The sequence below is a fragment of the Vulpes vulpes genome, chromosome 6 (genome assembly GCF_048418805.1).
Source record: "Vulpes vulpes isolate BD-2025 chromosome 6, VulVul3, whole genome shotgun sequence".
Lineage (NCBI taxonomy): Eukaryota > Metazoa > Chordata > Mammalia > Carnivora > Canidae > Vulpes > Vulpes vulpes.
Window position 1 is genome coordinate 71,955,574 of NC_132785.1, and position 16,328 is coordinate 71,971,901.

Here is a 16,328-nt window from a genome sequence, read left to right on the forward strand (position 1 = left end):
TCGATTATATTATGCACAAGGGTGCTTGTCAAGGACGTTGAGTGATGACAGAAATCCAGACTACCCTCTTCTTAGACAACTGCAGGCTGCATTCTTTTTTTTTTTTTTTTTTTTTTTACTTTATTATTTTTAAAAGTAAGCTCTAGACCCAACTTGGGACTTGGGACAAGATCAAGAGTCACATGCTGTACCTCCTCCTGAGCCAGCGAGGCATCCCTGCAGGCTGCATTCTTACTCATACAGAGACACTGTATGAGCCAGCTTTGCCCTAAGGGGCAGCTTAGTGCAGTCCTCCCTGAATTCCTCTTTTTCTGTCTTGGGAAATCCAGTAGCACTATTTATTTGTATGATTATTGTGCCCATGCAACCATTCTGGTAATTTTTATAATAACAAATGATGTAACTGACATTTATGGAGCGTTTAATATATGTCAGGCACTATTTCTCATGACATAGTTCTTAACTCATTTATGTTTCATAGCAACCATATGGCAGTAGATACTATTATGATCCCTGTTGTAGATAGGAAGCAGAAGTACCTGGAGGCTATTTTGCCCAGGGTTACTGAGGGAGTAAATGGCAGAACCAAGATTTGAATGCCAACCTAGATCCTGTGCTCCTATCGTATTTATGCAGATGCTTCTGTCTTAGCTAGATTCTTATGATTAAAGATTGTGTTGTCTTCATCCTTGGCTATCCTTAGCAGTTAGCACAGTGCTTTATGACTTTGGGAATTCACAATAAATGTTTGCTGCATGGATGAATTGAGCATATAGAATAGTTTCACCGTATTTTAGTAGAATGTTTTGTTTTTTCAGAAGTGGTATGGGGTGGGAGGACATTTTGTGGCTTAGTGGGCTTTTCACTGTTTTTTTTTTTCTTCTTAAAAGATGGTGCATTTTATTTTTTTATTTTTATTTTTTTTTTAATTTTATTTATTTATGATAGGCACACAGTGAGAGAGAGAGAAGCAGAGACATAGGCAGAGGGAGAAGCAGGCTCCATGCACCGGGAGCCCGACGTGGGATTCGATCCCGGGTCTCCAGGATCGCGCCCCAGGCCAAAGGCAGGCGCCAAACCGCTGCGCCACCCAGGGATCCCGATGGTGCATTTTATAATTCAACTTAACTGTCTTCTCATTTTATACTTTTTATCTCCTAATCTCATTTTTCCCCTTGCTCCAGTTACTACCCATGTGCCCTTGATTCCAAATTCATCACCAGCCTGGATCTCTCTCCTGGGTACCAAACCTGTCTGTCTAGTTGTCTCTGTAGACGTCCTCTTGAATGCTTGACAGGCATTCAACTCTGTGTGTAAAACCAAACTCTTTTATCCCATAACTGTCTTTGTCCTGTGGGGTCATTTGATTCCTGCCCACCTTCATATTAGTCACCTATTCCTGCTGCTTCTTCCACTTAAAGTTCTCTAGATTTTGTCCTCTCATTTCATTCCTTAATGTTGCTGCCTTATTCGGACTCTTACTGTGTATCTTCTGTGAGAGGATTCCTGCTATTTTCTCTGCTATAATGTTTTGAGGAAGAGACTAACACCTTCCATATTATTTTAAAAGAATCTGTTTATCTCCTATGCTAGTCTGTGAACCTTTTAGGGGTAATGATGTTGGTTTTATTCCTTTTTTTTTTTTAAATCCTAGGTGCTTAGTCCAGTGATGGTATATGGTAGATTCTTGGTTAATGTTGGTAATGACAGTGGAACATGTTAAGTGAAGTGTTATATATATATATATATATATATATATATATATATATATATATATATATACACATATATTTATATTTCATTTCTATGGCAAATTCTGAGTGTTGGATAAGTTTATAATTTGTTCACTGCTAAATTATGCCTTTTTTCCCTCAGTGAATGAAATAATTAAAATTTAAATGGGATAATATATGTGAAGGGCTTAGCACACTGGCTGATACATGGTAAGTTCTAAATCGCTTTCTAGTATGGGTGGCTAAATAGAAGCTTTTTGTAAGTAATATTTCAAAATAAAAGTTGATACATGTTTTACTTACCTATTTTCACAAAACTTGTTTTAGGTTTTTACTTATTTTCCAGTGCTAGAATGAATCATTAATTAGAATTTTAATTGCTCTTAGAGATGGAAAATGAAGCAGTATTATCTTCAGAGTGTGTTTTTGTTTTTTTTTCATTGATGTTTATCTTAAAATATTTTTTTTCCAAGGTCACATAATGTGTTTACACTTACTCTGTCCAGACGTACTTCTCTTCTTCACAAATTATCACTAGTTGTCCTTTAAATGTAATTAAGGTTATTTTATGCCTTTGAAGTTCTGTGATTATGTTAGGAAAAATTAGGAAGTTTTAGTTCAAGATTTAGGTTTCAGTTTTTGAAAAGTTCAGTGATCCTGGAATGTGTTATGTACCACCACTTAGGATACTATGGTTTTCTTCTTTAACAGTTACGTGTATAAGCAGGTAATGGTCACGTGTGTAGCTTTTTGATATACAGAACTGGGCTTGGTTCTGACTCTACCTCTTGGAAACTGTATGACTTTTGCCTATACCTATCTCCTAAGGTTGTAAGTATTAAAGGAGATAATGTATATAAAGCATAAAGTACAGTGTCTGACCTATAATAAGTGCTAATAAGAGCTATTTTTATTAGCCAGTATAGTATTCCACATGCCAACCTGGACATGTTATTATAATCTGGAAATCTGGATTATTAGTTACAATGTGAATTTGGATTAAATATGGATGAAACTGTGTTTCTCACAATTACATATGTGAAATCCTGATGTATACTACTTAAGTTCAAGTGTGTAAGGTTGGATCTCATCTTTCTTTAATGCCAGTGTTGTGAGGGGAATGCACTATTTTAGATTGACCTGTTCCTAATGTTTTTTTAAAATTGTAGTTTTGTGGTATATATAACAGATACATTTCTTATGATAAATATTTTTTGGAGGAAGGGTACACAATGGGTGTTTAAAGTATAATTATTTTAAAGTTAGAGGGAAACTGGGGCAAGAGATCCATAAGGAATAATTTCAAAATTATCATTTTTTTTCCTTTAATTCAAAGGTAATTCTTGGTAAGAAGTGTATTTTACAAGTGCATTTGAATTCATAAATTTTAACATTTACCAAGGAGAAAGAGACTCCAAAAATGTATTTGCAATTAGAGCAAAAGTCTTTACTAAAACCCAGAATTTCTTTTAGGATAAATGGAGATATTCACGATAATTGATGACTTTTCTTGCAAATATTTGATAATTGTGATAGCTACACATTGATACATAAATGGGAGATATTCACTTTATAATCAGTGAAAAGAATGAATAGATTTCTAACGAATTACTTTTTCTTATTTCTTCGTATATAGATTTATTCATTTATTCATCTACCATTTATTGAAGGCCTGTCATCTCCTAGGTGCTCTGCTTAGCATGAGGATGCAGAATTGAAAAAGCCCTGCCTCTGTCCTCATCTTAGTTAATTTATAGCGTGAGTGCCTGGGATATTATTTCCATTCAGAACAGGGATCACTGTAAACTTGATGATTCTTGTTTCCAGTCTTGTTTCTTTCCCATTTACCTTCTATCCCATTCTAGTTTTTTACTCCCATTCCACATGAAAAATCGATTTTCATTGGTAATATATTTGTTATTTTCTTCTTCCATCCAGTCTATCATTTTATAGTCATCATGATCTCTTGTCTCCTCCTGCTTCAGAGAAAGAGATATCAGACAGATACTTTATCTGGACTCTTTATCCTTCATTTCTTACCTTTTCTTGGACTTTGATTCATAAATTCCCCTTGGTTATCATCAGTTTCTCTTTACTAATTCCTTCCCCTTGGTCTGTAGATTTGCTTATTTTACTCATACACACTGAACAATATAAATATGCATTTTTTGAGTTGGTGAATAAAACAGCCAACCTTCTTTACCCCTGTTTTCCCCAAGCTTCTGCCCTCTATAATTTGCCATTATAGCCATACTCATACTGGAGAGAGTAGCCTACATTATCTATGTCAGTTTACCCAATTCTCATTTATTTCCCAACTTCTGTAATTTGACTTCTTATCACCATACTATTGAATTTCCCCTCCTAGTTACCAACTATCTGCCAAATATATTTGTTCCTTTTCTCTAGATTCTACTTGATTACTGCATTTGATACTGCTGACGAAAGGGGCTGACACCTTCGAGAATTTATTTGTTTGGCTTTCACAGCATTATTGTCTTAATTCTTCCCTCTTTCTCTGACCCTTTCAGTTTCCTCTCTCACTTTTCATATGATTCCATTTCCATACTTTCTGGTTTTTCTCCCTTATACAAACATGTCCTCCCTTTGTTTTCAAATACTGCTTCTTCATTGTCTCTTTTAAAATCCTTATTTTTAGTATTTTACTCAACATCTCCATTTGGTATTCTACAGATGTGTCAGATTAATTAATTAATTTTTTTCTTTATTCTCCATGATTTTATTTAAATTCAGGTCAGTTAACAATCAGTATAGTATTAATTTTAGGAGTAGAATTTAGTGATTCATTAATTACCTATAACACCCAGTGCTCATCATAACAAGTACCCTCCTTAATACCCATCATTCATTTAGCCCATGCCTCCATTCATTTCCGCTCCAGCAACCCTCAGTTTCTTCTCTCTAGTTTCTTATGGTTTGCCTCCCTCTCTGTTTTTATCTTATTTTATTTTTCTTCTCCTTTCCCTATGTTCATCTGTTTTATTTCTTTAATTTCACATTCAAGTGAGATCATACTGTATTAGTCTTTCTCTGACTGACTTATTTCACTTAGCACAATACATTCTAGTTCCATCCATGGTGTTGCAAATGGCAAGACTCCATTCTCTTTGATGGCCTAGTAATATTCCAACACACACACACACACACACACACACACACACCACCTCTTCTTTATCCATCCATCATCTCTTAGAGATTTGGGTTCTTTCCATACTCTAGCTATTGTTGATAGTGCTACTATAAACATTGAGGTGCATGTGCTCCTTCGAATCAGCATTTTTGTATCCTTTGGATAAATACCTAGTAGTGCAATTGCTGGGTCATAGAGTAGTTCTATTTTTAACTTTTTAAAAAAATTTTATTTATTTATTCATGACAGACACAGAGAGAGAGGCAGAGACACAGGGAGAGGGAGAAGCAGGCTCCATGCAGGGAACCTGATGTGGGACTTGATCCTTGGTCTCCAGGATCACACCCCAGGCTGAAGGTGGCACTAAACCACTGGGCCACTGGGGCTGCCCTATTTTTAACTTTTTGAGGAAACTCCATACTGTTTTCCAGAGTGGCTGCACCAGTTTGCATTCCTACCAACAGTGTAAGAGTGTTCCCCTTTCTCTGCATCCATGCCAACATCTGTTTCCTGAATTGTTAATTTTAGCCATTCTGCAGATATGTCAGATTTAAATGGTTGAAATGGAACATCTTTCTCTCTGAGCCTCTGTTCCTATATTCTTTAATAATTCACTTTTATGTTAACCATCACCCATTTCAGTTCCTTATCGATGTATAACAAAGTACTCTAAAGTTTGTGATATAAAGCAATAGCCATAATGTTCACAGATTCTGTGAGACAGGAATTTGGACACAACATAGCAGGGATGGCTAATCTTTATTCCACAGTGTTTGAAGCTTTACCAAGGAAGTCTCAAATGACTAGATCTGGAGGCTCTTCACTTGTATGCTTAATACTTGGATCGGAATGATTTGAAGGCTGAGCTCAGCTGGGAATGTTGATTGGAGTGCATTTTCATGGCCTTTCCATGTTACATGAGCTTCCTTACAGCATGGCAGCCTCAGCGTAGTCGTTTGACTTCTTACATAGTGGCTCAGGGCTCCAAGAGTTAATGTCCCAGGGAATAAGGAGGAAGCTGTATGGCCTCCTTTGACCTAACCTTAGTAGTCAGCCTAAATTCTGGATTGAAGTAGTCCTGTGCCTTCCCAGATTCAGGAGGAGGAAGCATTGACCTAGCTTCATGATGGGAGGGGTATCAAAAAGTACATGTCTGTGTTTTAAAACTACCATGCTAGATCTGCTGGTATCTTACTTGGATAACTTGATATTAACCTTGTGTTTCATTTCTCCAATCACACTCTGCTTTTGTGTATCAGTCACTAAGTGCTGGCCTTTTTAATTTGGAGAAATATCTCATTTTCTCCATTTTCATGAACCTTGGTAAGAATTTTACTATCTTTCACTTGAGAGTTTTCTGTAAACTCTTACTTGATCTACATAATCTCTCCCATCTTGAATTAAATAATAATTCCTCATATTGATTGTAGGATAATTTTTACTACATGCGGGTCTCTGTCCAAATTGCTTAGTTCTTCAAGGTTGACTCTACCTAAATTTCCACTCTATACTTGACTTTGTATTCTTTGCCTTCCTCAGCCACCTCTCTTCATCCTTCAGGTCTCATGTGTTGGCTATCATTTCCTATATGATGAAGTCTTCCTAGTGGCTTCAAATAATGTCATTTCTTCCTCTTTTGGTTCATATATTTATCTCCTGCCAGGATGGTAACTATAACTTCCATGAGGTCAGGGACTGTGTCTTAAATCATCTGCCACTATTCCCTGGCCCATCATACATATTTGTTAAATGCTTGTGAGGTTGATTGAAAACAGAGTACACTTGGGTGGAATTCTTCAAAGGTTTGATGGAGTCACTAGACTTTATTAAATGTCTGTTAAAGTTTTTAAGTAAGGGAGTTTACATTCTGCGCTTCAACAATTTTATCTCATTTAAAACATATATAACAAAACCCAAAAAACTTATATTTGAAATATTATTCTTGTATGTCAGAAAATTTAGGGAAGTGGGGCAAGTATTAGATTTAAAACAAGCTTTGATAAGATTAATGGCTAGGGGAATAAAGTTGAAATCAGAATAGTATTGTTTTCAGTTGTGGCATTTTAAAGTTTTAATTTTGGCCTTGAAATATCTCATGTTACAGATTTCATCACAGCCTATTTCTTTTTGGTCAGAACATGTGATAGTTCACTTTTGGCAGTTGCACTGTGTGAAAGGGCTAGGGTCAGCACTGCTGTGCAGAAACAGGTCACTGAGCACTCAGATGAAAGGGGAAAAACTTTTAAAGAGTCTTTATTTATTGTTGGTGTAATAAGACAAAACAATTATAAGCTTGAACCTCTCACCATGTTCTTGCTTCCTCCTTTGCCTCTCAAATGCTTTGCCAAATTAACCACATCAACCAATTTTATAGAAAACGGATTGCTGTTTTAAGTAGTTCTTTAGCTATTATTCTTAAGAAGCTTCTTCAGAAAGTCTCTCTCCTCTCTTCTCTTGTCTTCCAAAAGGACATAAGTTTCCTTTGTACTTTCATAAAAATCTTAAATGGTCACTTAAAGAGAACAGGCAGTATGTTCTACTTTAGTGCTTGGTAAAGTACAACTGCCTATTTTTCAACTGAGTTGGAAGGAAGAATTCTATCCTACTGTTGCTTTAAAAGATGATTTTATTACTGTCAGGACAGATAATAAGCTAGGATTTTCTAAGAGCAATAAATGACAAGTTGGTTTCCGCCTGTGGCTCTTAAACAATGTAACATTCTTAAATTAAGGTAGAAAAGTACTCAGGTAGTCTTTAAAAGCAGTCTAGATCCCCTGCATGGAGATAGGATTGCTCTCTGTTTAGATTTTTCCTGAATAGAATAAGACACACAATTTTCTCCAAACTCTGGAACAGCCTTTGCTCTGAAATCTGTTGGAATGTTATCTGGAGTGTGATGGGGCTCTTTGCCAGTCACCATGGAAACTGAACAGGCTCTATCTAGTTCTGTCCTTTGGGCTACTGGGGGTGGCTTAAATAAAAGATGACCAACATATCGAATCTTATTTTTTATATATATATTTTCTTTAAAAGTGATTAAAAATATAGCTTACTAAAGAGAGAATAGGCCACCTGTGTCATTTCTATTAGGCTATTTAAAATATTCTATGCAGTTGAAGAGTATTCTGGCCAAGAAACATGAATGAAAATTTTCATTTTGGTTGGGCATAATTCCATTGGTTTGTGAGTTTGTCTATTGGCTTTTGTGCTTATATATGCAACAGAATAGCAAATGCTAAATTTCCATTTACCTGCTCAGTGATGGAAGGGAACTTGTTATAGAAATGAAGACATGGGTATTATTTTATCATACCATTGCCAAATGAAATGGGGTTTAAATGATGATGGCAGAGATGTGAAAGTTAAAAGTGCCTGTGAGCAATTGAAATACTTAAGTATATTATAGATATTCAATAGTACGTCTTCCAAAATGACCAGTCTATCTAAAGTTAGGGAAGGCTTTATATTTATGGTGATTAGAAGTTTGAACCTAGCTAGCCTCTCTTATTTCCTTAGTGGGACTGGTGAACAGAAGAGGAAGATCTGAGCAGAAATTATCTGAGGAATTGCCTGATGCTGATAGAAGAGTCTTTTTTTTTTTTTTTAAATTAGCAAATTTAAAAAACTGAGGTAAAATTCACATTGACCAAGAGTTTTGTGTTATGGGACACACTGATTGCATTGTTCCACTTCAAGAATTTGTTCAATTTTCAAGGGGTATCTCTGATTAAAAAGGTATAGTGGGGGAACCTGGATGGTTCAGTCAGTTAAGGTCATGATCCCAGAGTTCTGGGATCAAACCCTTCATCAGGCTGTCTGCTCAGTAGGGAGCCTGCTACTCCCTCTCCCTCTGCCTGCTTGTGTTCTCTCTCTCTGTCAAATAAATAAAATCTTAAAAAAAAAGGCATAGTGGGAAATTGGGTGGTTGAGGGTTCCTGTTGGTTATTTCAAATAACATGATTTCCTTTAATGTCTAATAACATCTATTTGTATGAAATTAAAATGAAGGGTGTAATACTTAATGCTTTTACAAATATACTTTCATTTGTTCAAGTATATACTGAGTATTTACCATTTACTGGATACTTTTCTGAGTCCTGAAGATATAGTGGTAAAAAAGTCTAAGTTTCTGTTTTTTTCTAGTGTTTTTATGTTCTGAGTTTATATTCTAGTACAAGAAATATAATAGATACACATATACTTTTAGGTGGTAATAAGAGATGTGAAAGATTGTAAAGCAGTGTAAGGATGGAAGTGATGGAAGGTGTTTTTTTAGATGGGGTTGTCAGGAAGCGTCTTTCTTAAGACATTTGAATCGAGGTTTAAATGAATTGAGAAACTGGGCCACAGGAAAAGCAGAAGCCCTGAGGATGACTCAACTTGGCTTATTATAGAGAATAGCAGGAAAGTCAGTGTGACTAGAGTGGACCCAGGGAGCGGTAGTCAGGGATTTGTTACGCAAACCCTTATGAGCTATGGTGGAAATTTTGGATTCTTTTTCTAGAAATGATGTGGTGGATTTTTGACCAAGGCAGTGACATGATTGAATTTACTCTTTAAAAGGATGTGGCCATATTATAGAGTGTAGATATAAGGGAATAACAATAGAAGCAGGGAGACTTGCCTAGTTTAAGCTAAAGATGATAGCTTGGACTGTGATCCCCAATGGTGTAGTGGTATAGTGGTATTTAGGTTCTAAAAATATTTTGAGGATAGAGACAGGAGGATTTGCTGATGAATTGGATGTGGATGTTTAAGGAAATAGATGGTTTCTTGTTTTTTTGTTTTTTTATATAGTAAAATAATTTAATATTTTGACCATTTTTATATAGTTCATTGGCATTAAGTGCATTCACAGTGTTATACAACCATCACCACGATCCATCCCCAGAACTGTTTCATCATCCCAAACTGAAATTCTGTATCCATTAAATAGTGGAGTCCCTCTTTCCTCTATTCCCAGCCCATGGCATTTGTCATTCTACTTTTGTTCTCTATGAATTTGGCTACTCTAGGTATAACAAAACCATATAAACAGAATCATACAATATTTGTCATTTTGTGTCTGCTTCTTTCACTTAGCATAATGTTTTCAAGATTTATCCATGGTGTACCATGTATCAGAATTTCATTTCCTTTTTTTTTTTTTTAAAGATTTTATTTATTTATTCATAAGAGACACAGACAGAGGCAGAGACAGAGGCAGAGACAGAAGCAGGCTCCCTGCAGAGAGCCCAGTGCAGGACTTGATCCCAGGACCCCCGGATCAGGAACCTGAGCCAAAGGCGATACTCAACCACTGAGCCACACAGGTGTCCCCCAGAATTTCATTTCTTTTTTAGGTTTCTTGATTTTGGTTTAAGCAACTGTGAGAGAGTTTAAAAAATTGATATTTATAAAAAATGTTCTACTTGGTATAGCACATTGGTTTTAAGTGGTTGCCTTATTATTTTATTAGCCAATTCGCTTCCTTTCTTTGTCTTAAAATGGTAGTAAACTATGATATTTTAGGAGTTCTCTGAGGACTTAAAAAATTGTGTCAAGATGACGTGGGTATTGACAAGAGTGGTTATTTCCAAAAACTACATAGCATAGAAATTTTACCATGGTAGGGACAGTTGAAAATTAATAGATGACAGTGATAATAGGATAGAGGGGGCTTGTTTATGAATGGTGCATTTTTGTAAGCAAACACCAGCTGCACATGACTAAGAGTGGCTATTCATCCAGGGGAAGGACATTTTGAGGAAAATTGGTGTCTTGGTTTTTCTTTTCTTTCTTTAATAGCAGAGAGGCTTTTTAGTTAGACTGCTGGTCTCTTCTTTTCCAAAGGATTAGGTTTCAAAAGAAGGATCAGACCACTCTGGTGGGGGTGTGATGGGGTAGAGGACATATTTGGAATAAGAAGGATTTGCAACATCCTGGGGTAGAACTTTCCCTAGGTACCATGGTTCTTAGGCATTTGACCAAGTACTTAAGAACCAAATCTTAATATTACTTGTTTTTCTTCATTTAACGAGAATTGCTCAGCTTAATTAGCTCTCAGTTTTGTTCCTACAGTGGTCATACCACAGAGCTTGTGAATATCAATTCTTCTAAAAGAATTTTCCCTATTATAAATAATACATGTTTTGAGCATCAAATATTTGTAAAAGTAGTCTGGTAGTAGAAATTGTTTTTATAAGGGAGAAAAAAGGGGTTTGATTTCATGTTACCAAAGGATGTTATAAGTAATCAAAAGAAAAAGGAAAATTTGTGAATCTTGAAAGTCTATCAAATGTCATTTTTAAAAGAGGAAATTGAAGTCAGGAAAGAACAGATTTGCTTGGAAACAAGCCCTATAAATGGAACTTGAGTAGCTAACATCTGCCTTCGACAAAATCCCCTGCAAAGCTGCTACTTCTCCTTGTAGTCCTTGAGTTAGGGCTCTGATATTTTCATATTTGCCATGGAAATGATTGTGATAATATAAATGATGTTTTATTTTTATACATGATTAAATAGGAAAAATGGAAGCCAGCTGTTGTTGAAGTGCGTGTCTTATGAAACATTGCAGAGAATGCGACATAGGCAGTAATAAATCAAAGGTGGCAGAGAGGGTATTGCTGAGGGTCATGGAACAGATGGGATGGGACAGATAACCTATCTTGGTGACTCTTGGTTTTGGCTCTGGCAGAGTTGGATAGGTTAGCTAATTATATTACATGGCCTGTGGTTTTATGACTCAGTTTGTGAAACTGGAAAACCCGAGGCATTCCTCTACAGTGTGTTTATTAACTATCTGCTATATGTCTGTTCTATATAGTAGAAATTTTGGATAGAGTGGTGAACAAGACAGTCAACTTGTTTATTTACATCTGTGATAAGTGCCACAAAGAAGAAATCCCATTGTCAGGGGAGCATTTAACAGAATACTGGTCCTAACCTGAGGGTTGAGGGAGGACTTCCCAGAGGAAGTAATGGTAGCTGCTTTCCTACAAGCACCATTACTCTCTATCACATTAGTCTTTTTTAGTTAGTTTTACTTTTTTAAAGGTAATTCTTATTTGTCTTCTCCTTCTATGTCTCCTTCTCCTTCCTTTCTCCCAAGTGAAAATGAAAACTCCTGGAGAGCAAGGGCCTTTGTGCCAGGAAACCCTGATTGGAAAGAAGCATGGGTGGGGTGGTGTTATGAAGGAACTGAAAAGGCCAATGAGGTAGTTGTGAGTCATTGTGAGAGGGAGAGTAGTAACCTTAGTAACCTTGTCAAGAATTTTAGAATTTCCTAAATGGCAGTGGAAAGCAATTTTAAACAGTAGATAGACATGATCAGATTTGCTTTAAAGTTGCTTTACTGCCACATGGAGAATGGTGCGGGGGGGGGGGGATATTAGAGTAGGCACAGGAGACCAGTTTAGGCTGTTACACAAAGCTAAGCAGGAGAGCATGGTGATGTCTTAAACTAGGGTGTTGGCAGTGGAAATGGAAGTGGAGTTTTGGTAGGTCTTGACGATGGACTGGATATGGGAGAGGAAAGGAAGGATCAGCGACGACCTCCATTCCATGTTTCTTGATTGTTCAGCTGAATTGATATCAGATACATTTTCCCAACGCATTTGAAAAATCCTCCTCTTCAGATTTGGTATATAGTAGAATTGCCCCTGATTGTGAAAACTCAGTAAGTGTGTTGAACTTTTCCAGTCAACTTTTGGTCAGGATAGAAGAGCACAATAGTTGTTAGTCTATTATTTCACCTACTAATAAGTAATATGTAGCCTTGCTTAAGGTTTGCTAATTGTTATTATTGGATGGAGCTTTTAAAACTTTAAAAAATTAAAAAAAATTTTTTTTAATTGGAGTTCAATTTGCCAACATATAGCATAACATCCAGTGCTCATCCTGCCAAGTGCCACCCTCAGTGCCCATCACCCAGTCACCCCAACCCCCCGCCCACCTCCCTTTCCACTAACCCTTGTTCGTTTCCCAGTTAGGATTCTCTCATGTTCTGTCACCCTCACTGATATTTTCACTCATTTTCTCTCCTTTCCCCTTTATTCTCTTTCACTAATTTTTATATTCCCCAAATGAATGAGACCATATAATGTTTGTCCTTCTGCGATTGACTTATTTCACTCAGCATAATACCCTCCAGTTCCATCCACGTTGAAGCAAATGGTGGGTATTTGTCGTTTCTAATGACTGAGGAATATTCCATTATATACATAGACCACATCTTCTTTATCCATTCATCTTTTGATGGGCACAGAGGCTCCTTCCACAGTTTGGCTATTGTGGACATTGCTGCTATAAACATTGGGGTGTGGGTGTTCTGGCGTTTCACTGCATCTTTTTAATTTTAATTCCAGTATAGTTAACATACAGTGTTATATTGGTTTTAGATGTACAATATAATGATGCAGCAATTCTATACACTACTTAGGGCTCATTATGATAAGTGTACTCACACTTCACCAATCCTCCACCCCCCACCCCAGTAATCATCAGTTTGTCCTCTATAATTAAGAAATTGTTTCTTGGTTTTTCTCTCTGTTCCCCCCCCCCCTTTGGTCATTTGTTTTGTTTCTTAAATTCCACATAAAAGTGAAATCATACGGTTTTTGTTTTTCTCTGAGTTATTTTGCTTAGCATTTTACTCTAGCTCCATCCATGTTTTTGCAAATGGCAAGATTGCATTCTTTTTTTTATGGCTGAGTAATATTTGTGTGTGTGTGTTTGTGTGTGTGTGTGTGTTTCTTTATCCTTTTATCCATTGATGGACATTTGGGCTGCTTCCGTAATTTAGCTATTGTAAATAATGCTGCAGTAAACATGGGGTTGTATATATTCTTTCAAATTAATGTTTTTGTATTCTTTGGGTAAATCCCCAGCATTGTGATTACTGGTTTGTAGGGTAGTTCTGTTTTTAATTTTTTGAGGAACCTCCATACCGGTTTTCACAGTAGCTATACCAGTTTGCATTCCTGGAACCAACAGTGCAAGAGAGTTCCTTGTTGTTTACATTCTCATGAACACTTAACTGTTTTTGGTGTTTTTGATTTTAGCCATTCAGACAGGTGTGAGATGATATCTCATTGTTTTCATTTGCATTTCCCTGATGATGAGTGATGTTGAGTATCTTTTCATGTGCCTGTAGGCTATCTGCCTATCTTCTTTTGGAAAAATGTCTGTTTATATCTTCTGCCTGTTTTTTCTTTTTTTTTTTTTTTTTTTTTTGGTGTTGTGTAAGTTCTTTATATGTTTCAGATACTAATCTTTTGTTGGATATGTCATTTGCAAGTATTTTCTCCCAGTCAGTAGGTTGTCTTTTAGTGTTGTTGTTTCTTTTGCTGGGTAGAAGCTTTTTATTTTGATGTAGTCCCAATAGTTTGTTTTTGCTTTCGCTTCCCTTGCATCAGGGGACCTATATAGAAAAAAGTTGCATGACTGGTGTCAGAAAAATTACTGCCTGTGCTTTCTTCTAGGATTTTTATGGCTTCAGGTCTTATCTTTAGATCCTTAATCCATTTTGAGTTAATTTTTGTGTGTGGTAAAAGAGAGTGATCCAATTTCATTCTTTTGCATGTAGCTGTCCTGTTTTCCCAGCACCATTTCTTGAAGAGACTTTCTCATTTCATATTTTTGGCTCTTTTGTTGAAGATTAATTGGCTGTATATCATGGGTTTATTTCTGGGCTTTCTGGCTTGTTCTGTTGATATATATGTCTGTTTGTTGTGCCAGTATCACTGTTTTGGTTACTGCAGCTTTGTAGTATATAACTTGAAATCTGGAATTGTGATAACTCTAGCTTTGTTTTTCTTTTTCAAGATTGCTTTGGCTATTCAGAGTCTTTTGTGATTCCATGTGAATTTTAGGATTTTTTGTTCTAGTTCTGTGAAAATGCTATTGGTATTTTGATAGAGATTGCATTAAATCTAGATTCCTTTGAGTAGTATTGACATTGTAACAGTATTATTCTAATTCTATATTCTGTATTATTCTAATGCATAAGCATGAAATATCTTTCCATTTATTTGTGTTGTCTTCAGTTTCTTTCATCAGTGTTTTATAGTTTACAGAGAACAAGTCTTTTACCTTCTCGGTTAAGTTTATTCCTAGGTATTTTATTATTGTTGGTGCAATTATAAATGGAATCCTTTTTTTATTTCTTTGTTGCTTTATTATTAGTATTTAGAAATACAACAAACTTCTATACAATGATTTTGTATCCTGTGACCTAACTGAATTCATTTATCAGTTCTAGTAGTGTTTTGGTAGAATCTTTAGGGTTTTCTTTTTTTTTCCCCTAGGCTTTTTTTTAAAAATTTAATTTTATTTTTTATTTTTTTTTTTAATTTTTTTTTATTTATTTATGATAGTCACAGAGAGATAGAGAGAGAGGCAGAGACACAGGCAGAGGGAGAAGCAGGCTCCATGCACCGGGAGCCCGACGTGGGATTCGATCCCGGGTCTCCAGGATCGCGCCCTGGGCCAAAGGCAGGCGCCAAACCGCTGCGCCACCCAGGGATCCCAAAAATTTAATTTTAGTTAAATTAAGGTTTAGTTAACATATAGTTTAGTGTTGGTTTCAGGAGTAGAATTTAGTGATTCATCAATTACATACAACACACAGTGCTTATCACAAGTACCCTCCTTTAATACTCATCACCCATTTAGCCCATCCCCCTTCACTCCCCTCCCATCCAGCAACCCTCAGTTTGTTCTCTCTAGTTAAGAGTCTCTTATGGTTTGCCTCCCTCTCTGTTTTTGTCTTATTTTATTTTTCCTCTCCTTCCCTTATGTTCATCTGTCTTGTTTCTTAAATTCCACACTCGAATGAGATCATAGGGTATTTGTTTCTCTGACTGACTTATTTCACATTGTAGTTCCATCCTTGGTGTTGCAAATGGCAAGATTCCATTCTTTCTGATGGCTGAGTAATATTCTGTTACACACACCACCACCACCACCACCACCTCTTCTTTATCCATTCATCAACCCATAGACATTTGGGCTCTTTCCATACTCTAGCTATTGTTGATAGTGCTGCTATAAACATTGGGGTGCATGTGCTCCTATGAATCAGCATTTTTGTATCCTTTGGGTAGATACCTAGTAGTGTAATTGCTGGGTCATAGAGTAGTTCTATTTTTAACTTTTTGAGGAAATTCCATACTGTTTCCAGAGTGGCTGCGCCAGTATGCATTATGTGTAAGAGGGTTCCCCTTTCTATGTTTCCTTGCCAACATCTGTTGTTTACTGAGTTGTTAATTTTAGCCATTCTGAGAGGTATGAGGTGGTATCTCATTGTGGTTTTGATTTGAATTTCCCTGATGATTAGTGAAGTTCATTTTTTCATGTGTATTTTACCCACGTGTATGTCTTCTTTGGAGAAATGTATGTTCATGTCTTCTGCCCATTTCTTAATTGGATTATTTATTTTTTGGGTGTTGAGTTTGGTAAGTTCT

The 16,328-nt window shown here is 36.3% G+C and overlaps 1 protein-coding gene across 5 annotated transcripts in view; it reads left to right on the forward strand.

Annotated features, from left to right (window-relative positions):
- NUBPL (NUBP iron-sulfur cluster assembly factor, mitochondrial) overlaps nt 1–16,328 on the forward strand; it is a 208,111-nt gene that overhangs the window by 14,711 nt on the left and 177,072 nt on the right. Inside the window, exon 4 of one of the 5 annotated variants that reach the window (XM_072761369.1) lies at nt 949–1,105. The exons of the other annotated variants lie outside the window; for them this stretch is intronic. Within the exon in view, the coding sequence (XP_072617470.1) occupies nt 1,004–1,105 (102 nt within the window). The 5' untranslated portion in view covers nt 949–1,003. The remainder of the gene's footprint in view (nt 1–948; nt 1,106–16,328) is intronic. 5 annotated transcript variants of the gene reach the window in all.